Here is a 26,338-nt window from a genome sequence, read left to right as displayed (position 1 = left end):
GGACATTAACGGGGAAGGCGGGAAGAGAAGCTGGTCGTGTGTAAATGGAATAGATTGCGCGCGGAGCGGAACCCCCGAGACCTAATATAGATAGATGAAAGCGGAGTGAGCCTTTTTCTAGCGCTTGTGCACATGATTATCTTTTCTGTTGTCTGTTTATTATATGTGCAACAGCAATTCCCAGACCAAAGGTAGCGAGCGAGGTGGCGCGAAGACGTGACCCAGGGCTGGCTGGTTTCCCCAGATTTGTTTTAATGTAGGGTAGGTAAGTTGAGTAGGCGATGCTTTGCAAAACGTATCGGCGATCGAAAGGGCGGAATGCGCATGATACTGCCCAGGCGGCACGTGACAGTCGATTGGTTTTCTCCAAGATTTGACAATCGAGACTGATTGACTAAGGTCAGTCAGAGGGGCATCGTACAGTTAGTAGGAGTTCCGTGTATCCTACGAAGTGAGGCTCATTTGTTGCGACTGCTCACAATGGTTCGTGTCGCTGTCCTGGTCGAAAGTAGCCATGACAAACGTCGAAATGGGAAAGTGTAGACAGGTTGACAGGGTATCGAATGACTAATCCACCTGACCCCCGCTTGCGGCTTTCGGGTGGAGCAACTTGGCATCACTGACCTATTATTCTATCGCGACATGTACATTTGTCGGAGTTCGACTTCAAACACCCAAAATCCAACTTCCTATACCGCCCAAACATTGCCCAGTATGCCTCCAAAGAGGCCTCGAACCGACCCGACCCCGACAGACCTTCCGATCCCGCCCCCTGCCAAGAAAACCCGCACGCGCCGCGACGCGGTCGACCGTATTTCATTGCTCTCCGACGAGCTTCTTGTGCGGGTACTCTCCTTCCTGTCGGTCCCGCACCTCCTCTCGGTATCGCTCGTCTCCCACCGCCTGGGTCGCCTGGCATGCGACTCGCAGCTCTGGAAAGTGCTCTACTATGCGCGCTTCGTGCTGCCGCGCGCCATGCGCATCCCCGGATTCGACAAGGTCTCAACCAACAACCAGCTGCACTACGCCGGGCGGAGGACGCTGTGGGCTGATGGGCGGAGGGGCGGCATAGTGGATGTTGCGGGCGTGAGGCAGAAGCAAGAGCACGGGAAGGCGGGGCGTACCAGTGCCATGCCACGGAACGAAGGGCCAGGCCTGGACGATGCCGTGACGGTGGAGCGCGTTGATTGGAAGAGACAGTTCAAGATTCGGCATAACTGGTCTCGTGGCAAGTGTGCCGTCGAGGAGCTAAGCCTGGGCGAGAGCGGTCACGACGAAAATACAAAGCGCAAGATGCTGGTCAAGGTTGTTGAAGGGATCGCAATCACAGCAGACGACCGTTTTGGGCTACGCGCCTGGGATCTTAAGACGAGGAGAATAATGATCCGCGCACCCTTTTCATCATCTGCAGGTGATGACAGCGACATCAACCAAGCTGCCGCGAGGACACCCACCTGCATCGCTGTGGACGACCAAGGACCTGACATTAAGACGCTGCATGTTGCTGTTGGATTTCAGGATGGCAGCTTTGGGATATGGATGCTGGAAACCACTAACAATTCCAACGCTACCTTTGAGCCACAATATCTGCATGAACAGTCGAGCAACGGGTCCCTGATCTCAATGGCATACTCGCATCCCTATCTGCTTACGGCGAACAAAGGCATTACCATCTCCCTCTATACCTTTGGAGGACCAAGCCATCTGGCTCCATCCGTTTCCACCACAAATCAGACTAAATGGAAGCCACCGTATCTCCTCACATCACTCAAGTCCCACACTTCAACGCCGCCATTGGCACTCTCCATTAGACAAGCAGGAACAACGACGATTGCTTCCATCGCGTACACCTTCAGCACCGTGCAGGGATGGTCCATCGGCATGCAGGACTTACATGTCAAAGCATCCTCACCCTCACAAACACCAGAAATCACAGCTACCCGCTTGGCTTACACAGCTCCAATGTCTACTGGTAGTCCACGACGTCGTGTCCCACTGCGCCGGCCTGGGATAGCCTTGTCAGATGATGACGACGATACAGAAGAACAGACTTCGCCTACACGTAGGACACAAACGCCACCAGCCGACGACAGTGATGGCCCCAAGACCCTCTGTTACACGCATCCCTACCTTCTAGCAACACTACCCGACAACACTCTCCTCCTTCACCTATGCACTACAACCTCGACATCACTGTCCATATCATCCGGGATCAGACTGTGGGGACATACTTCGGGCATCTCGGATGCCGAGATCACATCGCGTGGCCGTGCTGTTAGTGTGAGCCAGCGCGGCGATGAGATGCGCGTCTGGGAGCTGGAAGGTGGCGCAAGGCAACGCCGTGTTGGTGACCATCGCAGCATCGAGATTCGCCCGACTAAAAAAGACGACAGAGGCGCTGACGACGGCGCCGATGCTGCGTGGGAGGAGCGGAGGGATTGGGTAGGCTTTGACGACGAGATGGTCATCGTACTCAAGGAGAGGCTGGGTGGCGGCGATAGCTTGATGGTATACGATTTCACCTGAACGCCAAGGAAATTACTGTTTACACTTGGTGGTTGACTATTGCAACCGGACACGGAGGGTTTCCAGAACCTCCGGGCTCTGCCCACGGTCGCACACATGCAACGGCAACAGTATGGGGCCGATCGGCCTCGATCCGAGTAACGTCGTTGTGTGGAACAACATCGAGATCTCATACGCCTCAAGCTGTCGGCTGGAGTCACGGTAACTTACAGCGCTGCGCCGCGATCCGCCATGATAGACGAATATGATGGCACATGTCGGACCCGAATTGCCTTTCCGCCCCGCGACAAGCCGAAAGGCAGGCACCTGGGGCTCAAGATTCACATGCAAGACCGGGCCCAGCATCGGAACGCCTGCGGGATTTTCCGCAGCGAATGGTAAACGAAGACGGCGAATGGGGAAAATTCCGATTCTATGAGTACCGCGATGTCGACAATCACATGCTATCCGAAACAATACGAGTGCCGCAGACCAAAGCGAGGGTGACACGAGCAGCGCAAGCTTTGGATGCGTAATTCGTTTGGCCCTTGGCGTGACAGCTCCAGGTACCATGCTACAGATGCCGAAAAAGCAAAAACTCAATCGGATAGCTATTCGTACAGAGCTCATTCGGATGTGCCGAGGATCATTTCGAGGATAGAACCAGGGGAAGCTAGGTTTAGAGCTGTTTTGAAAGGTTGATGTTTTTGATTCCCGGGACCATCCCAACGGGCTTTTCCGTCCCACTGTTCGGGGGCCGTCTGTGATATCGTCGGAAAAAATCCGATAAAAAACGCCCTGTAACACCTGTTAGGTAATTCGGATAAGACAACCGAACCCAGATTCTCACATTGTACTGTGTTGCTGCCTCAATGACGTAGGGCAAGTAGCCAGAACAACCCTTGAGTTTGGCATCTCAAACCCAGCAACCCTCGCCTGACTAGATGAGACCAAATGGTGTTGGGCCGCTGTTGAGTGCCTGTCCTATGCATGAAAATGGGGGTTAATGAACGTAAACATCATCTTGCGAGGTCTGAAATTTTGCAGAGTTAGCGCGGAGGGACAAGGGCAAAACCCCATCAACGCACAATGTGCCTGCTGATACCTTGATAGAAAATGAGCAAGAACCAAATGCAAAAGTACATGCAACAAAAAATAGCATGTGCTCCCGCCCCCAACCGAAAAAAAAAGTAACCCCTGTCGCCTAGCGGATCACCAACCACCACGGCAACCCCTGCAAACGCACCCAAGGGCGCAAACAAGCATCGACTGACCCCCCCGGTCTCCCACCCTAGCAGATCGGACTCAGCCCTACGAGATGGTGGGATTTTGCGATTTATTTTTTTGAGTTGATCTAGGCCACCCCCGGAACGTGCCATCGTCCCGCTTGGAGAACGATTAACCGCCGCCTCAAGTGCACTACTATGTACAAGGTTTTTAAGACGACATCTCTTTCGACATGTGAAGGAAAATTTTCACTTTTTTAATCTGTTTCTCGTTCTATTTCTGTACTATTTTTGGTTAGTTTATTCCTCAACAAACCCCCACGTGTTTCGCGGCAACAGGCGCCGAGTCCGTTGGGCGGTTTTTTTCTTACTAAAAGGGGGCGTGTGGTTAGATCCGTGTGTAAAAGTCGTAGACACCGTCTTTCGATTCGGGATCGCGATAGATTCGGATCTTGTGTGCATCAGAGTAGGAAGCACGGTACATTCAGCAGCGAATAGAGAGAGAGAAATGTAAAATTCCAATGTGATATTTCCAATAGTTCTGTAATGGTATCTAACCCCGTAGTAAAACAGGGTGTTGCAGTTTTCGGGCATGCCCACCGACTACTCGGCACCCTATGTTTGGCTCGAGTTGATCTCCTCGAGCCAAACACATGGTGAGGGAAAAGCAGTACGTACCAGATTATGCCCTGGCGAGACAATGTCTGGTCGTGCCTGTTTTTTCCCAGTGAAAGAAACCGAATCCATCCGTTCCCATACCCAAAATATAACTTAAAACCAAAAAATAAGAGACTCCAGTGTATGATGAGAAAAACGAACAAAGGAGTGGTGAGTGCGTCGTCGACTTCGTTGGGTGTCTGGTACACTCGCCGGGTATCTTCAATGACAACCTCCCCTGTACCATGCATGCCATGTGATGTGTAGGTAAACCCAAGAAAAGAGAAGAAACCAAAAAAAAAGAGAAAAGGAAAACACGAATCCTGAAAATAGATACATGATAGTGATGTCTGTCCGTTAATGTATGTCGAGTGGAGAGAGGCGCTTCGTCCTGTCATCCTGCTGTGATGGCAAACAAAGAACCAAAGTTGTTTGTAGTCGCACATCGACCAACAATGATGATTGGAGTCAGCAAGGTGTGAGGAAAATGCAAAACCAACCCATCCTGAAACAAGCATTGAGAGAAAACAGTAAACCCAAGCAAATGCAGCCGTCATCCGTCGTGCAGCGTAAAGAAATGAAACACAAAAAATCATACGTTCGTACGTTGAATGTTGGGGGAAAGCCGATATATGACTGTGAGACTGGGGCTCAAAAGTAGGTGCAGAAATAGCAAGAGCAAGAGGGGTGGTCGAGGTACCCGAATCGACGTTCAGTAATGCAACACTGAATCGTCCAGGTAGTTGCGTGCGCAACGAATACTAGGCCGCGCGCAAGGTGCCGACGTGGGGCGCCATCCACTTTGAATCGAGCCAGCCAACCTTGTCGAACGCCTGCCACATCTTGCTCGCCTTGTTGACGTCAATGTGGCAAGCCTGTTGGGCGTCCGTCTTGCGGAACTCCTTGGGTTGCATCATGCACTCGAGACGGCGTTGAAAGATGCGACGCTTCGCGGTCAGGTACGTCGCGCAGTCAACGCGGATGCAGCCGGCCAGGAGAACCTCTTCCTTGTGCAGCAGGCCCACGAGCGGGTCGCGGCTGAGGTCCATGTGCTGCCCGCGCCACTCGACCTTCATGCAGCCTGGCTTCTGGCTGTCTAGGGATGACAGCGGAGGAGAGTAGTCCGGAATCGAGTCAAAGTCCTTGTCGGCCCGCGTCGTAGGTTGCTTCTTGGCGTCGAGGTTGTCGCTCTCTACCTTCTTTGCTGTGGCCTTGACCGTGCGCTTGAGCGGCTGAGGCGGCGAGTATGAAGGGTGCATTGTGTCCTGTGTCATTGGCCGCGGCGCGATGGGGTTGACTCCTGTCACGTGAGGTCTGGCGAGGACAGATGCGTAACGGACTGGAGATGCTTGAGGTGCAACTGGCTTTGGCGGAGCTGGAGCTGGCTTTGAAGGTACCACTCGTTGAATCGGGAGTGAACGAGGGGAAGTAGGCGCCCGCTTAGGTTTGGATACCCGTGAGGCTGATGAGGACGACGGTACCCTGCGCATCGGTTGAGGCTGTGGTGCAGGCCGGATCGGCCTGTGGACAGTCTGATTTGCCTGTCTCTCGGCTTCGCGCCTGGCTCTGTTCTGTGATTGGAGCTCGGCGCGACACATCTTGAGCCATCCCTTACGATCTCTCATGTAGGCACCTACCATCCCTGAGACGAAACTGACGCACAGCTGATAGTCCTCTCTGGAAGGAGGCGGTCTCTCTATGAACATTTGCTGCGGCCTGCTGGCGATATGGGCATCTATCATCTCCTCGTCTTGCGACTCGCGGTTTTGCACCTGGCCATCTTGAGTGGGTGGAAACAGTGGCTGAGGGTCATCAATGGTGGCGCCTGGGTATAGCACGGGGTCGACGAGACTGCCACTCGACCCTGGCCGTCCGTCGTTGATATCTTGGGAGTCCTTGGACTGGTTCTCAGGGGAGCTCTTCTGGGAGACTGGAGGCGAGGGCGGCGGGTGTACTGCAGGCTGATTGCGGGAAGACTTGGCAGTGACTGCTACGCTCAGGTCCAGTGGCAAAGTGTTCTGCTGGAACGAGTCGTGAGACTTGATTGGAGGTGATATCAAACTCTGGATAGCCATGGACTTGGAGTCGTCTGTAGAAGACGAAGGCATGTCTGACATAGTGGCGTCCATGTTGGGTTGGGCGGAATTCCAATATTGGGGGGAATTCGTGGATGTGTCGTGTAAAGACATTCTGGGGGCAGATGATGAACAACTTATACTCGAAGCTAGTGCAGGTAGCTGCAAGTAATTTTGTGGCTTGGTCGGTTGGGTGAGTGACGATGCAGGCAGCAGCCACACACAAATTGTCGAATATTGATATAACTCGGTGGGATTATCGGAGATAATCGGTCTCGTAAGACTGGTGGTTCTTGGTTATTTCAAAGCCGAAAAAAATGTCGCCGATGGCCAAAAAATCAGTTGACCATAAGCGATGCGACTCCGAAGCGATAATTTTGTCGTTGAATAGTTCCGCACGCACTTATTTCTCTTCTTGCAAGCAGACTTTGGAGAGTCGCCGAATGAAGTACTGTAAGTGCGTGTATGTGTGTCTGGTGTAGTTTGCTGCCCAATGCGGAAACCTGATTGACTAGGTAGATGGGCGGAGAATGATCTGCGTCGACTTGTCGGTGTGTTGATTGGTGCAGTAGAAGCAGCGATAGATACAGCGGCGCGCAAGTCTTGCGAGAATTGTCGGGTTGACTTGAATTGAATCAAATTCAACAATCGAAACACTGAATGAAGAAATTGAGTTGTCGGGTTCAAAGAAAAAGGATGGATGGCAGACGACCCAGAAGTTTGTGTTTGTTCGTCCGCAGTCTTGAATTGAATTGAACAGGGCGGCGCGGGCGAACTCTTGCTGCTTAATTCCGACCGGGGGTTGGTTTTGTCAGCCAGCGCGGGGACGGATGAGGCGGAGGAGACAGTCAGAAAGAAGGTCGTCGAATTGCTGGTGTGGCAAAGTCGTAACTGTTCTGGGGGAGCCACGCAATCGAATCAATTGGTGCCTGATTGTTGCGAGACGAACCGATGGTTTACGTGCTATGTTTGACAAAAGGCCAATTCTGCGGCCAAGGGTGCCAAAAGTGAAAGTGGGCGATATCCTGCTCTTTATAAAGGGCAAACAAAAAGGAGATAAAGGTAGAAAGTAAAAAAAGAGGAAGGGAAGCCGCAGTATTGCATTAGCAAGCAATCAAGCAGCTGGTGGTGCATGCATGTCCATGAATGAAAGAATTCAAGGGAGAAGGAACTGGACCGTGTGTCACTGGAGACACACCTCTCTCATACTGAGTAAAAAAGGACGTGGACCAACCAATAGAGGGGGTGGATTGGGTCGTAGGCAGCACACCACGAGTGACAAATGACTGTGATGGGGAAAAAAAGGTGGCCAACAAGGAGAGAATCCGTGGTCTGGTGCCTACCTTTTTTTTTTTTTTTTTTTTTAAAATTTTTGCCTTGCCTATACTCTCAAGTAGCGTGCAGCCCAACCACACCGACAAAGAATACCTACCCAACCTTAAGTCGCTTTGCACATCTGCCATACATGGAGTAACCTAAGCAACGACGGCAGACAGCCCACGTGTGTGTCTACCGTAGATGCCAAAGACGTCGAATGTTTGTTTCCTTTATTAAGATGCAGCAAACTTGGCCCAAGTGCTAGCTAACCCTGCGGCTGTAGTCTGTCTGACTTGATGGAATATGCAGCCAACAGAGAGGAACCAGATGGCGGCGATGTGTAGACACGGGCACGGGTACAAGTACAGGTACCGGGTACTTTACTTGCTGAGACGCAAAAGATTGTGTCCCGAAAGCTCCGCTCCATCCATCCCCCATATCATCCCACGGGCTGACGAATGGTTGTGGTATTCCTGCGAAACACTGTCTGTTAGTAGCCCGCTGGGAATGGCATGTGCACATAATAGCCCTGTCCATGTCTCATCATTCCCGTTTCGTCTTGCCTGATTGGTACGTGGTATTTACTGCCCCCACCTTGATTCTTATTGTTGAGTGTTTCTTTTTCCCAAACCCCTCTTGGATTTCATGTCTTTTGAGTTCTTCCACATATTCATCAGTGGCGCCGGCAATCCAACGGCGGGCCATTGTTGGCTGAAATTTACCTCACACTGGAGAGAGAGCAGACTAGCCTTTGCGACTGACCTTGTGCAAGTTTTAGTAAGCGCCATTGACTGTTAGTACCGTGGGCGCCAGCCCTCTGTCACTAGACAGCAAGGTACCGTACCACCTACGGTACGTTTGCTATCTAGGGAGTAGATTAGCGGCAGGTCGGTAGGCCTTTCTGGACTCGCACCCCCCTGTCGGACTATTACAATAACAGGAACCTGGTGGGGGTGGGTTCGGACCTTGAGATGCATCTCTGTTAGCATTCTGAAGTGGCGTGTGGGGAACAAAGTGGGATGGAAGAGTCACAGCCGGGCGACATCCTTGTTCCCCAGATCCGCCCAATCTAACTTACAGTACAAAGTGACAGCTGAGGCACAGGCCATTGGGGTATACCACACCAAGTATGTACTGTACAGTTTGTTGGGCTCCAGAGTGCGCAATGCATAATGTTCTTTCTCATTGCCGTCTTTTCGTCATGGCAAGTCCCATAAACAACTTGTTACGTGATAATTGGAATACCCAATATGAAAGCCACTAAGAATGATATGCGAATATGCAATTGACCCACGAAAGACCCATGATTGGATACCTATCTGGCGCGAACTCGCATTCGGGGGTTTGATCAATTGGCGCGGTACATACGGTACCGTCCACTGCCCCTCCGATCCAGCTGTCCAATCCCGACATGCTGTACCGCCCGCAAACCAACATCAAGGGTCTCACAAGGTGATTACAGCGAGAACCCATGCATGGGCCCGCCTGCACTTGGAGGGGCAGCAATGGGGTACAAAAGGGGTAAAACAAAAGAACGGGCAGAGAGGAAAGTCAGGCCGGCGCTACTGGAACCAATTCACACATTTTCTGGGGGATTCTTGCTGGAAAATAGTGATAACACATGATTTTGTAGATGATTGCAGACATATTTGACCGCTGTTGTGTTTACAAGCAAAGAACTCGGGCCTAATCCCAGGACGCAAGCCCACAACTAATGGCGCGTTTCGTGAGAGGGGGGTCTAGGACTTTGTCCGTGGGAAAAGATTGCGATAGGTAAGGTACCTAGGTAGGTATGCAACATGTCTGGTGTGGATCTAGCGGCCTTGACTGAGGGTTAAAAGAGTACGAGGGCATGGATGCTTCCCTGAGTTTCTTCATGGGGCTTTGTACAAAGGCGCGCTGGCCGCCATTGTGTGCTACTGGCGCTTAAAGGAGGGGAAGCTTCGAATTGGGTTTTTTGTTCCATCAGAGCCGACAATAAAATCCCGGCACAGACACAGAAAACAGGGAGTGAAAATAGAATTGACCAAAGGAAAAGCGAGCCGAACCTGCAATAGGACGATTACTCGGGCTGATTTTTCTTTCTTTCTCATGCTCTGTCGCCGTTTGAGGCCCTTTCGCTCCCGGACAGGAACCGAAGCTTGCTGAGGCCATCATGCCGGGCCATCGAAACCCAATCGCAGATTGGGATGAAAATACCACCCGAAACTGGCCGCGGCTTCTGATGACTTTCGCGCAAGTGCAACCAAAAATACAAGCGGGTAGCGGTGGGATTGGTACGGTACTGTAGCAGAGAATCGGTATGTAGCTGGCCGGTCAGGCAGGCGTGCAGGATCGTAGAGAAACCAACAACAACAGCGTCATTCCGGGGGAACATCGGTAGGTAGGGTGCAGCGGAGCCAATTGACCAATCAGGCTCCCGACGAGAACCTGACGAGAACATATGGCCCCCCTGTGACGCCAATTGATTGATTGATTTGACCCATTGCTGAGTTTGTTATGTACCGTACAGCTTTGCCTGGTGGATGACTGTGAGGATTGATTAGAATTGATGATGCAAGGCGCAGTTTTGGCACTTTGTGAGTCATTTGATGACCCATACTGGAGAACTGGCACATGGCAGCAAATCAGATGACGGCATTGGCGTTTGCCGCCTGCGGTGCACTGGCGATAAAAGTGGCGCTAAGCTGAGCTGGGAACCAACGGTATGGAGCCGACGACTTTAATCGATAAAGCCTTACTGTAAATTCACTGCGTGTCAAGGTTCGATAAGACCGAGGTGTTTTACCCATCACAATTCTCACGAAAGTAACGGTACCAAAGTGTATTTTGTCAATTGCGAAATCACCGAAAGTATTAGAGCCCTATCGAATACACTGTGGAAGACAATTGATCCGTAAGCAGTTTGTTTGAGGTACCAAGTAAGCTGGCGTGACCAAATTGGTTCAAATATAATACCCCGCTGTCTGGCTGAGCATTGACAAGTTCAAACCCGCGGGGCGGAGCGACGCCTGCCTGAGTTGGTGCTCTTTGAAGTCCGGCTCGGAAATTGATTACTATTTCCAGCGTGGAATTTATGTACCGTGGTGAGGGCATTGGCACTAAGTAGATAAAAAACAAGGTACCTTTCTTGCCTTGTATTACCATCATGTCAGCCTCAATCACCGACGTGGCAGTTCTTGCAGGCAACCCAGGGCAGAGCAAATGACGCTGTGAATTCCAATTGGAATCAGGTATTGGCCAGGCTCCGAGGATATCGCGACCTCCTCAGGACAAATCAGCGTGCGCCACAAAAATGCAGGCGAAACTTCGCGATCCAACCACTCTGTGGAGTTTTTTTTTTTTTTTTTTTTACACAAGAGTTGTGCCCATTGCTTGGCTGGGCGTCATTGCTCATCCACGAGGGGCCGCGTCACTCGAAAGACTGCCTGGTTTCCGCTGCCTCATTCTCGTCCACCACAAGCCATTGGGTCATTTTGGCATGTCCGGCAACACCAATTCCTCTATGAAAGATAACCTACTATGTAATAAGAGCATGAACGAAAAGAAGAAAAAAAGACCTCAGCCTTTTCTCAACTTGGTACAGTCTACATCGTTACGTATCACCACACCGCAACCACCACCACCTCCATCAATCAACCACATGATACCCCTCCGGCCGAAGAACCACCCGACATACAAGATGGAGGGGCAGCTGACCGCCCTTGTTCCATCATCCTTTAGCCTGCCCCTCCCCACTCTCCACACCCTCCGAATGCACATGTAGATTGTGTGTAGTGTGATCCGTTTTGGGTCCCTCGTGGACAGAGCGCTTCGAGACAAGCGGGAATTGATTCAGGTATCTATCAACTGCTTGACTGGTCGTTTATCTTCCGTCTCCCCAATGGGAGGGTCTGTTGAGGCGTGTGTGTATGCAAGTCTTGTGTGCGCGGAGCTGGGGAGTGCGGCGATCACTGGGCGGCCACCTGCAGGATCATTCACGACGACCCCACTGAAGTTCCACTGCGAAAAGACCCTCAGTTGGGCACTAACACCACTACCACCTACCTACTCTTGCTACTGCAAAAAAGCCCGGGGGGACATTTGTAGACGAACAGCAAGACATTATGTGGAGAAGACAAGAGTTGCAGCACGCACTTTATCGCCAGGTTGCCAGCTTCCGCCGCTTGCTTCGTCTGCTTGGCTGCATGAAGATAGATTATCTGCTTGTCCAAGTGGTATTTTTCTCTCTTGAAATCCTGCGGAGGGTTTTGTCGGTCTGGACGATATTAGGACAGTTTGGAATGAACAGAAGTTCCTGGTTTGCTCAGGCTGGCCCCAACATTCCGACTCGCGCTGGCGAGACGTCTATTCAATAAGACAGAATTTCTGGAGTAGATTGACACAAAACCAGAAGGCATCCTACAAGAAAATTATATTACCCGAAGGAGACCTTGGATCTTCTGCAGATACTCGGGCACGGCTGCAAGCGCAGGGAGCTAATCTTGAACCAGAGATCTGGAGAAACCCTTGGCACCCATGGCCATTGACAATTGACCCCTCATTCCTGACTCTTTCCACAATACACCTTGGCCAAAATGCCCCCGAACCGAAAGAAACGGCATGTTTTACTTGACAAGCAAAAAATAGAACAAAAGAACGCCATTCCCCTGGTGGTCCTTTGCCCACGTCAACTGTGCATGCAGGTTCTGATACGTGGTCCAGTGCCCCCTCGATCGCGCAATCGCAATTTCATTGACCGCTTATTTGGACGGATCCTTCACCGTATCCTCTTCTTGTTTTGTAACGAGAGTGGTTCATACCTAAAGATTTGCATGACAGCGGGGTTCCAAAGCCAAGCATGCATGCTTCGAAGGAACAAGAGGAACCGGCCTCTCCAGAAGTAGTGGAACCCCCCAGTTCACGTCGCCTGTCCCTTAGCGCAAAGCCCCTCCAACGGGAGGCGCTGGAAGATGAGATGTCTGGCAGCAAGTCGGCTTCCCGCTGGAGGTGGCTTACCGCCTTGGTCTAGCTTAGCGCATGGTGGAAATAGTTGCTAATTGAGTCAGGATCAAGGACCTACTTACAGTAGCTGCAAAACGTTGACTGGTTCGTTAACAAAACAAAGGGAAAGAAATACTGTAGGAGGAAAATAGACCGTGTAATACCGACTTCCGTCGTACCATTTATTGCCAAGCCAGAGGTTTGAACGACCATTATAGCGTGGCTATGTTGTACCATACTACTGACCATGTGTGTATCACCAAGTACCTAAGGTACCTATCAATTCTCCTGTTCTAACGGGTGCAAGCCAGGCGGTAAACCGAACAATTGCTGTCCATGCAACGGCGGAGGCACAATTAAGGCTCCTTCCTGCTTTTCCTTGATAGTTCATATCTACGTGATCTTTTGTCCCTTTTGTCAAAGCATCAAACCAGTTGACACCAATGAGCACTGTGTCTAGTGCGAAATTGGACATGAATGGCGCCTTGAAACCAGGTTACATGTCATCAGATTAAATGGCCCTTAACCGGAGCTCCTATCGGGATACGGAATCGGCCACCGGCAGCCAACCTTCAGCGTTGACGTCCAAGGCCGCACCGGTGAGAGGCAGATATATAAGCGGACCCACTCGGTCGGAGAATTGAGCCGCATCCCGAAGGAGCCGGTAGGCGGGTTGCGGATATTTGTCTGATGATGATGGTTATCACATCAGCCAATTTAACCCTTGGTATACGGTTGGGTACATTTTTAAGCATTAGAAATGCTGTATAGTCACATGTACTTGCATTAGTAAAACGGTGAGAGAAAACTGAGCACGTGACTAAGAACAGGTTCCCTTGCATTCGAGCAATTTAGGCTTCTTCGTCCATTGTTAGGTTTCAGAGAGGAGGGGATCTGGAGAGAAACAGGATGCCGGGATATTTTTGGTCCCTCATTGCCAAAGATTTACATAGTATACCATAGCTGGTCTGTGTCTTGTTGGGAGGCTGATATACTCTTTACGAAATATACGAATAAGACGAGGTCATAATATGTAGAATATGTGTTTGTATAACGAATTGTCAATTTCGCGCTACGCAATTGACGCATCTTTTTTACAAGCCGTAACCAAACGAGAATTCTTGTACAGTATTGAAAAGCTCACAAGCCAAGCCGACCAGTGTTCCCGGAAGTTCCTGTTGCTGGAAAGTCTAAATTGCAGTGCCAGGTGGGGATAGCGCACAGTAGCGGGCGCCCGCGGGCTCCGTTCGCAAGAATACGTCGATTGCACCGCCTCTCATGACGCGGTTTTTGAGCTCTAGCCAAATCACATCCACGAAAAGGAATACGTGCATCGCCAAGCAGAAAAAGAAGTTAATGTCTCTCGAAAGGCTCCAGGTAAGATCATTCCTTTTGAAGAACAAAGGTACTTTGGACGAATCTAACAGTTGCGTAGCAAGTTGCGGTTGAACTTTTTTATTCACTTTCGTTCTAGCTCAGTTAAGCCCTCTCCCAGCGGGCTTTAATTTTGTATTTTTTGCTTGCTCGGCCGCCGAGCCGTCCGTTTCGACCGACCAGCAACGATACCACCCAACCTACCTTAGTCATTATCAATTGTCTAGAGCTTGACAATGGATACGTCGATTGACGGCGATGATGGTAGCATTAGGCGTGCGGTGAGTGGAAATGTTTAAAAGTTCAAATAGAGACTCTTTTGTGATAGGGAGAAGAGTATTTGCGATAGGGATTCGACCAGTATCTCTACCAATGCTGGTGTAAATACAGCAAATATGGAATAGGAAAAAGTGAAGAGGAAACAAGAAGGAAAGATGGTAAAAAAAAAAGAAAACAAAGAAAAAAGAGAAAAAGGACATGACTTTTCACGATATCAGGAAGGCCCCGGTTCAAAAGTCAAACATGCCACGTACTAAACTGTATATAAACATACCGTTATAGTGTGATCAATGCCGCGTTCGAAAGGTAAGTCATTCCTCTCACTCTCTCAGCCCTATACCATACCATACCAAGACATTGACACGATCCTGTTCAAGATCCGCTGCGACAAGAATACACCGTGCTCCAACTGCACGACGGCCCGACGCACATGTTCGTCCACTGGCATTGGGCAAAGACCCAAAGAACCCCGTCAGAGGGTTCTGATATCGACTCAATAGTGCGTTCTATCAATCCATCTCCTTGGCTGCCGGCATCTTGGCCCCATGGCGTGCAACGGCAATCCTCATTCGTTCGGGATCCGGAGCGCCGCGGACAGAGCCATGCGGGTGCCTCCACAACCAAGAGTCCCGAAAGGGCAACTCTCTGAGGGCAGATCATAGATGTCTCCTCCTTTTTGCCATTTGGTTATTCATACTGGGTAACACTGGCAGCTTGATGTCACTGGAGTTGTCATACATCTGACCATGACTGCGAGCGCAGTGAACGCAAAATCGATCAGATCGAGGATCGGCTTGGTCGCATAGAGAAAATCCTCCACCAACTGCCCAATCTCATCAAGCAGGCCTCGTCAAACACCAATCAGACGCCAGCGCCGTCGACAGGCTCTGCATCCTTCTTCGACAAGCCCCTCGCCAAGCCCCTCAATAAACCCCATCCGCCACAAAACAACGGGACCCCAGGGACGGTCACGTCGTCTACATCGTCGCCCGGTGCCGAGCGCCACGCGGCCGTCGTCAAGACCGACTCGGATGCTGAAGAAGGCGAGGCGGATGCGGACGCTCCCTTCGAGGGCGACTCGTCCATGACGGCACACACCGTCTTCGCTTCCGAGTTTCTCCATCTCGCCGTCGGCCGCACCTCGCTCGAGCCTGGCCACGCCCACGTCATGGACAACCCGAGCCTCCACAGCGCCCTATCCAGCCTCCAGCAGATCGTACACATGCAGAAGCGCGGGAGCACCACTGCCGACATTCGCTTCCTGAACCAAAAATTACTTCCGCCCGGTGGCCTTCGGGACCTCCCCTTGCCCCCTCTCAATGTCGTGGTTGACATATTGAGGGAGCTCAAAGGCAATCATGCCCAGCGTCTGTTTGAGTTCTTGTTTCCTGCCCTTGTCTTGGCCCCCCATTATTGCACAACCCTCACTGCTCCCGCTTATGTTTGACGTGCATTAGTTGTGCAAAAACGGGTTTCCCTCACTGCCTCTCCTGTCATCCCCCGGATCAAAAAGGCCACAGCCTTTAAAGCCTAGTCTCCATGCTTACACATCAGCGACGTAGAATATATCCCGGTGACTTTCACGCTGATGTGCTCCTTCATCGGCGTCGACGAGTTCACCGAGCACTGCCGACGCGTCTACTTTGCGACCGAGGACTACTCGCAGGCCGACTACATCATCACCGTCGCGGGACTCTTTTACGTCTTTGAGGAGCGCGCCTTTTCCACAAACGACTACGACGGCGGCGCCCATTCCAACGAGGAATACCAGCGCTACTACTACATGTGCCGCGTCAACCTCGAGGCGGCGCTGAGCCAGTTCAACCTGCTGCAGCCGGCCAAGCGCGAAAACGTCGAGGCGCTCCTGCTGGGCACCAGCTACGCCATCGAGCTGGCCAAGCCTAGCCTGGCGTGGCAGCTCAGCAGCACGGCCTGTCAGATGTGCCTGACCATGGGCTACCATCGGGCTGGGGCCGAGACGACGGCGCGGCGGTCGGCCAGCATGGATCACGGCGGCAGGAGCAGCAGCAGCAACGACGGGTGTGGGGCGTCGGTGGGCTCTTCAGTCGGCGACGACCACGGCGCCTCCAGCAGCAAGCGGCAGCTTCTGTTTCTCTTCGCCTACACGCTCGACAAGGGGCTGGCGCTGCGGCTGGGCCGAGCATCTGTCATCAGGGACCAGGAGATCACGGTGCCGCGGCAGGTGGGCCGGATGGGCGAATACGACGAATACCGGGACACCATCAACATGTGGGCGCGGCACGCGCACGTGCAGGGCCGCATCTACGACGACCTCTACAGCCCCGCGGCGCTGCGGCTGCCGGTCGAAAGGCGATTGCAGACGGCGCGGGAGCTGGCAGCCGAGCTGAGGAACATGATGGACATGTTGCCGAGCATGGAGATTTACCAGCTGCCCGAGGCGTCGCGGGACAAAAAGTACGATGCCGGCGTTCTCGACATGCTCATGAAGTCAGACCGGGTCTCGATGCTGAGCTCGCTCGCCCTGTGCTACCGCGCGATCCCCGCCGACGGCCGCGATATTGCAGGCGACGGCATCCCGAGGACTTTTAACCAAGAATGCATCGAGGTTGCGAGGGAGGCCATGCAGGCGCATGAAGGGTGCATGCAACTCATGCACGAGAGTCGGGACCTGGCGACAGCTTATATCCACTGGTATGCTTTTCTCTTTTGTTCTCTCCTTTTGACCTTGTTTGGAGGTGAGTAAACAAACGAAACGTCGAGTTTCATGCTGACAAAAAACAACACATGAATCAAAAACAGGACAATTCTATACTCTCCGTTTATCCCCTTCATCGTCATATTCTGCCACGTCATCGAGACCTCCAACCTCGACGACCTCGCGCGGCTCACCGAGTTCGTCAAGTCCCTCGAGGTCGGCCGCGACATCAGCGAGCCGGTCGGCAAGCTCCACCGCCTCTGCAACGCGCTCGTCAACGTGGCGACCATGTACCTCGAGACCAAAAAGCAGCAATTGGCCGCAACCCAGGCCGAGAATGGCGCAGCGACGTACCCCGTCAACATGGAGTTTGACATGTACTTCCGGGACCTCGGCTTCATGCCGCCGCAGCCTTCTGCGCAGCCGCAGCAGCAACCTGGGCTGAGCGTCTTGCAGCAGCATCAACAGCAGCAGCCGGGACTCGGTTATGAGTTGGGCAACGCGCAACTGGGGGATTGGTTCTCGGGCAATTTGTCCATGATGGGGATGCTGGAGAGGGATTTGAGCCAATTTAGCCCTGAGAATTGGGCTCAGAGTACCACAGCTCCTGTTTCAGGCCCTGGGCCGGTTCTAGGGCAGCATCAGATGTAATGTACCTAGGTTCAGGATGTAATGTTGCTATCGCTGGTGGTGTTTTCTTTGTCTGTAGCGTTTCATGGATGGGCCAGGTTCCTACGCAAGAGTTTACCAAAGCTGGCCCATAGTCGTGTTTTGCCGGCATTTCTTGCCATCCTCTGTAGTTCTGATGTCCAAAGTGAGGTAGGCCAGTGAGGAGACAAGTATTCAGTCGGTCGGGTGTCGTGGATCGTAGACTTCGTAGCCTTCGTCCTCAGTGTCGCTCTCGCCATCTTCGGTCTTTCTGTCCACCCTCTCGTGACCAGGTACAGTCGCTACAGCACCATCCTCTGGCTTCTTCGAGCCACTGCCTTGCTCCTCCATGGCAGCCTGCTGTTGCGGCACTGTCTCGACAGGCGCAAAGGCAGACTTGAAGCCAGACTTTTTGAACCCGCCCTTCTTGAAGCCACCGGCACTGGCGCCGCCATCCTCGCCGCCAATTTTGATGCTGATGACGCCATCCGCTTTTGCCTCTGCCTTTCGAGCACGCGCTGCGGCAGTTGGGTCGCGGACCATGGCCTTCATGTCCTTGAGGCGCTGCTTGTGGGAGTGGTCGTAGGACGACAGGTGCGCCTCGTAATCGTTCATTCGGCTGTAGCCTTTGCTACATAGTTGACAGTAGAAGGACTGCAGGGCCTCGCGGGCCGAGGATGTTTGTGCAGGTGGGAGCGTTTGGTGTCGCTTTTTTTTTTTTTTTTTTTTTGCGGGAAGGGACGGCATGGTTAGCTGTGGACAATTGCTCTGAGGGATACTTTGTGTCTGTTTCGACTTACAGGAGGCATTTTGAAGGTGATGTTCGTTCTTGATAGTTGTTCTGTGGCGCTCTGGAGAACCGGGAGAGGTGGAATTCTAGATTTAAGGTTGTTGGCGAATTGTCGCAAAGTTGCAAAAGGGGACCAAATTCTATGCCGGCGGTGATGTCAACTGTTCTAAACAAAATCCACAGCGAGCGGATCCGCATATGCAACGCGGCCCGTGCCCTGTAGCTTCATCAATCCAGGTTACAGCGTGATTCAACAGGCGCGCCCCATGACCATAAACATGACCATTCACACACCATCCATTGCCAATTCCCAACAAACCGGACCCAGATTTCCCCAGACTTTTGGTTTGGGAACTTGACATTCTGGTTGCCAAACTTCGAATTCATCTACAACCTCGGCATCGTCCGAAAGCAAAAACAAAACACAAAAACTCGGCCAAAGAGAACACAGCGACGATACCGCGAAGAGAGCACAACCTTAGAGCGACACCACCATGGACTCCCGGTCCCTAAACACAAAATCCTCGGTCGAGACCTTCATCTCGCTCATGCAGCTCGACCCGGCGCCCATAGAAACAGACAAGGACCTCCCGCCGCTGCCAGAGGAGGCTGCCGACGCAGACTCAACTACAGCTGCGTCCATCGCCAATACTTCTGCGTCAGGAAGCACAGGGTCGTCACTCGGCCTGAGTGGGAGTGGCCATGGCGCCGTTTACTACTGTACGTCACACCTGCATTATGTCCCATTTTCGAACAAAAAGAAGAGAGAGAGAAAAAAAAAGTCGTTGCTAACAACACACAGTGGCCCGCATCCAACGCTACTCGTCCTACGCCTTTTCCATCTTCACGACAGTCCATCTCGCCACCACATCCATCGTCCCGCTCCTGACGCGCTCCGTCTCGTCGTCTGAATCCTACCTCCTCCTCTCGCGAGAGATCTACCAGACCCGAATCTCCGAGCCTCTCCTAGTCGCCGCACCCTTGGCCGCCCACATCCTCTCGGGCCTGGCCTTGCGACTGGTCCGCCGCTCGCAGAACCTGAAGCGCTACGGCGGCGCCACGCCCGGCGTCATGGTGCCGGCCAAGAGCCGCGGCAGGGGCCGGGAGCCGAGCGCGTGGCCCCAGCTGACGTACACGGCGGCGGCGGGCTACGGCGCCGCGGCAGCCGTCTTTGCCCACGCCTTTGTCAACCGCGGCCTGCCGCTGCTGGTCGAGGGAGACAGCGCCGACGTCGGGCTGGCGTACGTGGCGCACGGCTTCGCGAGGCACCCGGCCGTCGCCTGGGTTGCTTACACGTCGCTCCTCGCCGTCACGGCCGGCCACGTGGTGTGGGGTTGGGCGCGCTGGTTGGGGCTGGCGCAGGGTGCAGCGTGGGATAGCAGCGCGGCTGTGGTCGGACGGGACGTGAGGAAGAGAAGGAGGCGGTCCTGGCTGTTGATCAACGGCGGTGCCCTCGTCGGGGCGCTCGTCTGGGCCGCTGGTGGACTGGGAGTGGTCGCGCGCGGCGGCAGGAGCCGTGGCTGGGTCGGTGATTTGTACGACGCCATGTTTCAGAAGGTTTGGCTGTGAAGAGGGCGAAGGCCTAAACATTGTTTATAGAGAGAGGAACTATAGCTCGGCGTTTACGGTCTCTGCTGTTGGTGTTTTGTTATTGGGAATGTTTATTGGGGGTATGATTGATTGCGGAGGCTGTTTATTGTACAGATTTAAACGTAAATGATGCTAATGTATATACTATACATAGGCCGGATATGAAGCACCCCAGATTTGATGTGCGAGTGCCAACGGCAGCAAATACCGCCACTGGCAGCCAACATGCCCATAACCTTGACCAGGGAATCACTCATGCTCGGGAGGTAGCCACAATTCATCATATATTATTATCATATTAACACACATCGCTTCGTTCAGGAATTATTCTCTTGCCGCATCAAACAGTCGGCAACGCCCCTTTTGCCTTCCAGTATACGTTGTAGTTGATTCCGTGGGCATCATAAAACGGTCCCAGGGTCACGTCCGCTCCATTGCCATCCTTGGCCGCAAACTCCAGAGACTTGCCCGTGCTCTTGACGCTGCCGAGATCCAACGTCGGGATCTGGTTCAGGCTCTGGTCGCCATACTTGCCAGAGAGAATGGCGGGCCCGTAGGCCAAGGCCACGAGGGTCGGGTCGTCATTGGCGGCGACCGTGTGCAGCTTCATGGGCAACCGAACCGTGACCTTGTCGCCGACGGCCCACTCGCGCGTGATGGCCGCATAACCACCGGGCGTGGTCCGCACGTCGCCGCCGACCTTTTGCCCGTTGACGCTGACCTCGGCGCCGCCGGCCACCCAGCTGGGGATGCGCACCGACAGGGTCCAGCGGCCGCCGCCGGCGCCCGACACGGTCAGGGTCGTGGCGTCGCCGAGCGGGAACTCGGTCTCCTGGGTCACGACCACGCCGTCCCTGTCGCTCCACTGCACGGACGAGGGGATGAACAGGTTCACGTACAGGGCGTTGTTGTCGCGGCTCCGGAAGTAGATGCTGTCCATCAGCTTGGTGTTGGTCTCGATGCCGGTGCCCTGGCAGCACCAGAAGCTCTCGTAATCCGTGCTCCAGGTGCCGCCGCCCCAGGCCGGACCGACGCCCCTGCGACCGCCGGGGTTGAGCGGCGTAAAGTAGGTGACGTGGCCGTGGCCGTCGCCCGGGTCCTGCTGGCCCAGCAGGTGGTTGAGCAGGGCGCGCTCGTAAAAGTCAAACTTGGCCGTGTCGTTCATGCCGGGGGCGGCGTCGTGCATAAACAGCTCCCGCGTCAGCTTGAGCATGTTGTACGTGTTGCAGGCCTCGGCCGTGTCATGGAGCAGGTAGCCGGCGATGGCGTTGGGCGGACGAAAGTGCTCCGACTGGCTGTTGCCGCCGATGGCGTAGGTGTGGGCCTCGACGGTAAAGTCCCAGGCGTTGCGGGCAATGTCCAGGTAGCGCTGGTCCTTGGTGGCCTTGTACTCGCGGGCGGCGCCGATCCACTTGGGCACCTGGGTGTTGGCGTGCAGGCCGTCGAGGGAGTCCTGGCTGCGGGCGAGCGGGTCCAGCACGGCGGCGTGGTCGAAGCGGCGCGCCACCGTCAGCCAGCGCTCGTCGCCGGTCTGGTGGAACATGTCGGCGAGCACCTCGCTCATGCCGCCAAACTCGGTGCCCATCATGCTCTGCATCTGGGCGTACGACAGGCGGGCGGTCCGCGTGTCGACCCAGCCGGCCATCTTGACCAGGACGTCCTTGGCCTTGGTGCTGCCGACGTTGCGCCACACGTCCAGCAGCCCGGCCATGGTCTTGTGGATGGCGTAGTAGGGAACGTTGCCGTTGGTGAGCGTGCGCTGCTCCACGGCCGTGATGTCGGACTCTGGGAAGCCCGAGAGGTAGCCGGCCTGGAAACCAGCGGCGGCGTTGTTGTCCTGGCACTTGGCCAGCTCCTCGACAAACTGCTCGGCCCGGCTGCGGCACTCTTGGTCCTTTAGCACGGCGTAGCAGTTGGCCCACGCCGTCAGGAAATGGCCCTGGATGTGGCTGCGGAAGGGGAAGTCGGGCGCATCCCAGCCGCCATTGGCCTGGGCGCCGTTGGTGGACACGCCGTGGTTGGCGCGGAAGTTGTAGAGCAGCCGGTTCAGGTCCACAAACTTGATATAAGTCAGGGTGCGGTCCTGGTTGTCGCGGAAACGGCCCTGGTTGAGCGTCACCTGGGACAGGTCAAAGGCCAGAGCCGAGTCGCCAGTGTCGGTGAAGACGGGAGGGGAAGGCGACTGGGCGTCGACCGAGGCGGCGATGGCTGCCAGCCAGAATGTGAGTTGAGGAAGACGCATGTCTGCGGTAGAGAACCCGTGAGTAGAGAGCAGGAGGGCGCCGTACCTTGGAGAGACATGCCCAAGATGGTGCAAAGAATTCTGCGCCGTGATGGGGGACGTATTTATAGGAGTTTGTTTACTTTTTGGTAATTTTACCATGACAGCAACTCAAGTCATGATCCTTGCGTCACGAGCCTCCAATTTTGGCATTCGCAACAAGGCAAACCCAGATGGTCATCGGGGCCATGTTCTTCTCCGCCACGAACCTCTAAGCGATACGACGCAGTGCCGGCTAAGCTTCGCGGGCAGCTCCGTCATTGGAGCGCAAAAGGAAGCGGAGAATTTCCCACATTGCTGTGCTTGATTGTCGTTGCAACAACAAAACACCTTTGACTGGATCCGATTAGAGGAAAAATGCAAAAACATGTGCGTATTGTAATTAGTACATCAATCGATCAATGGATCAATGGAAAAGAAGATTAGCGTATGTCTTGGACACGGGGAACTCAGGAATAGAAGCTATTACCCCTGGATGATGCGTTTATGGTCCGATCTGGACGGATAAGCATGAGATTTGTCTTATTTTATCCGGCAGTTGTTCGTGTTGGAATTCTGGGGTACATAGGTCACTATGCTACCTAGGTAGGTAAGGTACTTAAAAATGGTAAAACGTCCATGGAATGCAAACCAAAAATACATGGAACAATGCAACCCCAAATCGCCACTTTCACTTGTTCCCCCCCTGTCAATTAATTCAAACCACCTTCCCTTTGCACATTCCTTTACTCCTCATCCACCTTCCCCTTCTCGCTCGCACGCTCCCTCTCCAAGCTCTTAACTTCGACCAGATCCGCAACCCCCTTCCCTACCTCGGTCCCCAACGCCCTGAACCCCTCAACCACCCCCTTTCGGTCCCCGAGCCCCATCTCCTGACTCATCTTGACCTTGCCCTCCAGCCTCTCCAGCACCACCTCCACCCCGACAATGCTCTTCTTCATCACGTCAACGTACCGATCGGGCGCGTCCCCGACCCGCCACTGCCTCTGGTCCTCGTAGCCCATGACGTGACCCTCGCAGTGGCCCGTGAGCGCCTCGACCTGCGCCTGCAAAAAGTCGGCGGTCTGCGGCCCGGCGTGGTCGAAAAACACGCGCACCTTGCCGTAGCCCCTGACGGCGCTGTAGTTCCACGTCGGCACCACCTTGCCGGTCGCCGGCTTGGTGGCCGTGTAGAAGCTCGCCGTGACGTAGTGGCCCGGGGGCCCGTCGAAGAGCACCGTCGCCTCGGACTCGACCACGCTGCCCGATGTGCCCGCCGCCGCCGAGAGCGTCTTGGCCTGCGGGTTGGACCGCGCCATGTGCCCGCGCAGCACCCCGAGCTCCGTCTCGGACGTGTCCTGCAGCACCCATGGGATGTGCGTGAGCTGGATGCCGGCGTCGGGGAGGGCCGTGATGAGGATCCCGAGCGGGTGGTCCCTGATGAAGGCGTGCAGGGCCGGGGTGTGTGTTTCTGCGTGGACTGGGCGGATGTACATTTTGATTGTTTGATGTTGTATCTATGTTCTTTTCTTCTTCTTTTTTTTTCTTTTAATATGCTAGTGGGATCCAGGTCTAGTCATCTAGGTATATATCTTCACCACTGAATCATCAAATGTCGTCGCCAATGAAGAGTCATCTATTTGACAGCTCAAATGCCGGTGGAGTGACTGTCTAGACCCCGCCGAAGCCTGACATCTGCGGGCCAATGATTACCTTACCTAAATGTTGCGACCATTAATAATTTGTCAAAGTTTGCAGTTAGCACCAATTGCTCTACAAAAATCCCCAAATATCACACCATGTATGCGCGAGCCAAGAGCCCAGAGCAGGTTCTATTGTGTCTATTTTGGTTCCCAAACGCCGTCCCCTGCGAGAACTTGCCTCTTTTGGGTTTACTGGTATGACCTAAATTGCTATGACTGATGAAAACCCCACCCGGAGAACCGACTGCCGCCGAGCTATTTTGATATCTCGACATTTTAGACTAGTCTGGTCTAGTCTAGTCTAGTCAGGTCAAGAAAATCACCAACTTTACGAATTACCCAAATCCCGTATCAGAAATTGTCAAGTTGTATCCAGCCTTTTCCGCCAAAAATAGTATATGCATATGCGATCACGGCAACAAGCATGCAGTCTTCTCGAAAATGACCCTAGGCAAACCTCTTGCACGTCATCTGATCAACCCCAGTCATTTGACAATCCGTCAACTTCCCACCCTGCTCCTCAACCTCAACGTCCATGACCTTGACGTCGTCCAGGTTGACCGGCTCCGCGCGCTCTGAGCTGCCGCACTGCATGGTCGTCTTCATGTCGCCAAAGGTCACGTCGGTAAAGTTGACCAGCGCAACCGGCGCACCAATGGCCTGGACGAGCACAAAGTCCTCAATCAGCCAGGCCGCCTCGCTGCGGCACAGCTTCTCGCCCGGGGCCAGGTGCCGCTCCACCGTCTGGTTGGTCGAGCGGTTGTTCACCACCAGGGTCCCGTTGCCGCCGCTGGCCGTGGCGGTGACGTGCAGCTCGTCGCCGGGCGCAACGTCAATCTCGCCCGCGAGGAAGTCCTTGGACGAGTCGGCCGACACCTGGTACCACGCGTGGTAGCTCTCGCCCCGCGAGCTCCAGAAGATGTCGATGCCGGCGCGGAGCGTGCCCGTCGTGCAGTTGACGCCGTCGATGCCCACCCAGAACGATGCCCCGTACTCGATGTCCTGGCCCGCGATGGCCCCCTTGGTCGGCTGCGTGGCCCTGGGCACCGTGAAGCGGCCCCCGACCGAGGTGATCTCCGAGGACGACAGGTATGCGCCGCCGACCACGGGCGGCTTCTCGGCCGCCGCAGCCGTGGACATGACGCTGGCGGCGAACACGCGGCTGTTGGAGCCCGCGACCGCGACGGGGTCTGCGCGGTGGAGGGAGCGGTCGAACACCTGAGACTGTGGTCGGGCGTGCTGCTGTGTGGCGGCAGGGCGGAACGAGGTGGCGTTGACCGCCGTGGCGCCGACAAGGGCCGTGACGAGTGTGGCCTTCATTGTGATGCGGTCGACGATACTGTCGCACTTGCCTGGTTGGCCGAGTGTGATGTTTGAGGTAATGAGCAAAAAAAAAAAAAAGTTTGTTGCTACAGGTTGATCACAGGACCAGGGACAGCAGAGAAAGGTAAACAAGAAACCTAATCGGGACAAGAGATTGATGGAGAAAGATCGACTCGAGTCGCGGGACAGAAATGAGTGTTGAGAAGCAAACGAAGGTGACAAGGATGAGCGGGTTGCCTTTCCTTGTTGGCGCCACTAATTAGGTAAGTATCGCAATAAAAAGGCGTCAATAGACTGGAAGGTGAGGTGTCTAGCGCAAGAGGAAGAAGTAGATGGAACGAGGGGAAGTGGATGTTAAAAAGAGACGGAAGACGAGAACTAACGAGCAGCAGAGATCATCAGAAGATCATTATATCCAAAGTGGAGGGGCGGTTGTGCCTATCACGTACAGCGTAGCAGCAGGCGAACAACGTTTACAAGGCAGTAAAGTGGGTTTGCTGCTGCCAGGAATGGTCGAATGGATGGATCTTGGACAAACCTTTTGGCTCCTTCCACCAAATCCCAACAGGTACCGGGCGCGTGTGTCTTTCTTGGCAATTTGGCAATTGTTAATGAGCGCCAATCGGTTCTTCTGGCTTCTTTTTTGCAGCGTGTACGACCGTAACCAAAAGAAAGACAGACTGGGCAACGAATTAGACTACCGTGTTTCTACGTGTGACACGGCAATTAGCCTGCCACAAATTGTCGTCAGTTGTTCAATCTACCTGAAAAAGTAAGAAAAAGAAAAAAAAAGCTCAAATATCAACAGCCGAACCGCCCGTGTGCAGAAGAAAGCGGGAAGTAAAACCCCTGGATGCCAATGTTGGTGCCAACGCTGATCTTTGCCGATCCTAAAAAGTCTGACAGCAAATGAACCCTGTTGGATCCCCTG

At 53.8% G+C, this 26,338-nt stretch overlaps 9 protein-coding genes across 9 annotated transcripts; 3 read left to right on the top strand and 6 right to left on the bottom strand.

Annotated features, from left to right (window-relative positions):
- Window positions 1-642: 642 nt before the first annotated feature.
- On the top strand, window positions 643-3,784 carry MGG_09025 (F-box domain-containing protein; the record flags this gene model as incomplete). Its single annotated transcript, XM_003721264.1, has 1 exon — window positions 643-3,784. One exon carries the CDS (start codon window positions 643-645, stop codon window positions 2,524-2,526), a length of 1,884 nt encoding a protein of 627 aa, XP_003721312.1. The 3' UTR covers window positions 2,527-3,784.
- A 446-nt stretch (window positions 3,785-4,230) lies between these two features.
- Window positions 4,231-7,670, bottom strand: MGG_09026 (uncharacterized protein). The gene has a single exon (XM_003721263.1). The coding sequence runs from the start codon at window positions 6,575-6,577 to the stop codon at window positions 5,150-5,152; it is 1,428 nt and encodes a 475-aa protein (XP_003721311.1). The 5' UTR covers window positions 6,578-7,670; the 3' UTR covers window positions 4,231-5,149.
- Window positions 7,671-8,160: 490 nt separating this feature from the next.
- MGG_12691 (uncharacterized protein) lies at window positions 8,161-9,193 on the bottom strand (the record flags this gene model as incomplete). Its single annotated transcript, XM_003721262.1, has 4 exons — window positions 8,161-8,343; window positions 8,632-8,705; window positions 8,859-8,914; window positions 9,075-9,193. The coding sequence occupies 4 exons, from the start codon at window positions 9,191-9,193 to the stop codon at window positions 8,161-8,163; spliced, it is 432 nt and encodes a 143-aa protein (XP_003721310.1).
- Window positions 9,194-14,076: 4,883 nt separating this feature from the next.
- On the top strand, window positions 14,077-17,854 carry MGG_09027 (fungal specific transcription factor domain-containing protein). The gene is made up of 7 exons (XM_003721261.1): window positions 14,077-14,140; window positions 14,199-14,418; window positions 14,699-14,722; window positions 14,794-14,915; window positions 15,179-15,783; window positions 15,979-17,089; window positions 17,198-17,854. The coding sequence occupies exons 2-7, from the start codon at window positions 14,374-14,376 to the stop codon at window positions 17,742-17,744; spliced, it is 2,454 nt and encodes an 817-aa protein (XP_003721309.1). The 5' UTR covers window positions 14,077-14,140; window positions 14,199-14,373; the 3' UTR covers window positions 17,745-17,854.
- On the bottom strand, window positions 16,709-18,675 carry MGG_09028 (uncharacterized protein). The gene is made up of 2 exons (XM_003721260.1): window positions 18,542-18,675; window positions 16,709-18,449 (listed from the first exon to the last, which is right to left on the bottom strand). The coding sequence occupies exons 1-2, from the start codon at window positions 18,548-18,550 to the stop codon at window positions 17,937-17,939; spliced, it is 522 nt and encodes a 173-aa protein (XP_003721308.1). The 5' UTR covers window positions 18,551-18,675; the 3' UTR covers window positions 16,709-17,936.
- A 109-nt stretch (window positions 18,676-18,784) lies between these two features.
- MGG_09029 (uncharacterized protein) lies at window positions 18,785-20,395 on the top strand. The gene is made up of 2 exons (XM_003721259.1): window positions 18,785-19,251; window positions 19,334-20,395. Exons 1-2 carry the CDS (start codon window positions 19,026-19,028, stop codon window positions 20,098-20,100), a joined length of 993 nt encoding a protein of 330 aa, XP_003721307.1. The 5' UTR covers window positions 18,785-19,025; the 3' UTR covers window positions 20,101-20,395.
- MGG_09030 (uncharacterized protein) lies at window positions 20,392-22,532 on the bottom strand. Its single transcript, XM_003721258.1, has one exon. It carries the CDS (start codon window positions 22,502-22,504, stop codon window positions 20,462-20,464), a length of 2,043 nt encoding a protein of 680 aa, XP_003721306.1. The 5' UTR covers window positions 22,505-22,532; the 3' UTR covers window positions 20,392-20,461.
- A 595-nt stretch (window positions 22,533-23,127) lies between these two features.
- MGG_09031 (uncharacterized protein) lies at window positions 23,128-23,877 on the bottom strand (the record flags this gene model as incomplete). Its single annotated transcript, XM_003721257.1, has 1 exon — window positions 23,128-23,877. One exon carries the CDS (start codon window positions 23,875-23,877, stop codon window positions 23,128-23,130), a length of 750 nt encoding a protein of 249 aa, XP_003721305.1.
- A 323-nt stretch (window positions 23,878-24,200) lies between these two features.
- Window positions 24,201-26,172, bottom strand: MGG_09032 (aspergillopepsin-2). The gene is made up of 2 exons (XM_003721256.1): window positions 25,791-26,172; window positions 24,201-25,662 (listed from the first exon to the last, which is right to left on the bottom strand). Exon 2 carries the CDS (start codon window positions 25,402-25,404, stop codon window positions 24,532-24,534), a length of 873 nt encoding a protein of 290 aa, XP_003721304.1. The 5' UTR covers window positions 25,405-25,662; window positions 25,791-26,172; the 3' UTR covers window positions 24,201-24,531.
- Between the last annotated feature and the right edge of the window lie 166 nt (window positions 26,173-26,338).

This window comes from Pyricularia oryzae, chromosome 7, assembly GCF_000002495.2.
Source record: "Pyricularia oryzae 70-15 chromosome 7, whole genome shotgun sequence".
NCBI classification, from domain to species: domain Eukaryota; kingdom Fungi; phylum Ascomycota; class Sordariomycetes; order Magnaporthales; family Pyriculariaceae; genus Pyricularia; species Pyricularia oryzae.
This window is presented reverse-complemented; position numbering and strand designations above follow the sequence as displayed.

Coding starts and splice junctions, on each gene's coding strand:
- MGG_09032 (XM_003721256.1), bottom strand. CDS start 25,404: ATGAAGGCCACACTCGTCACGGCCCTTGTCGGCGCCACGGCGGTCAAC.
- MGG_09026 (XM_003721263.1), bottom strand. CDS start 6,577: ATGTCTTTACACGACACATCCACGAATTCCCCCCAATATTGGAATTCC.
- MGG_09030 (XM_003721258.1), bottom strand. CDS start 22,504: ATGGTAAAATTACCAAAAAGTAAACAAACTCCTATAAATACGTCCCCC.
- MGG_09027 (XM_003721261.1), top strand. CDS start 14,374: ATGGATACGTCGATTGACGGCGATGATGGTAGCATTAGGCGTGCG. Junction 14,723..14,793: donor ATCAATGCCGCGTTCGAAAG/GTAAGTCATTCC, acceptor ATCCTGTTCAAG/ATCCGCTGCGACAAGAATAC. Junction 14,916..15,178: donor GTTCTGATATCGACTCAATA/GTGCGTTCTATC, acceptor CTGCGAGCGCAG/TGAACGCAAAATCGATCAGA.
- MGG_09029 (XM_003721259.1), top strand. CDS start 19,026: ATGGACTCCCGGTCCCTAAACACAAAATCCTCGGTCGAGACCTTCATC. Junction 19,252..19,333: donor CCATGGCGCCGTTTACTACT/GTACGTCACACC, acceptor AACAACACACAG/TGGCCCGCATCCAACGCTAC.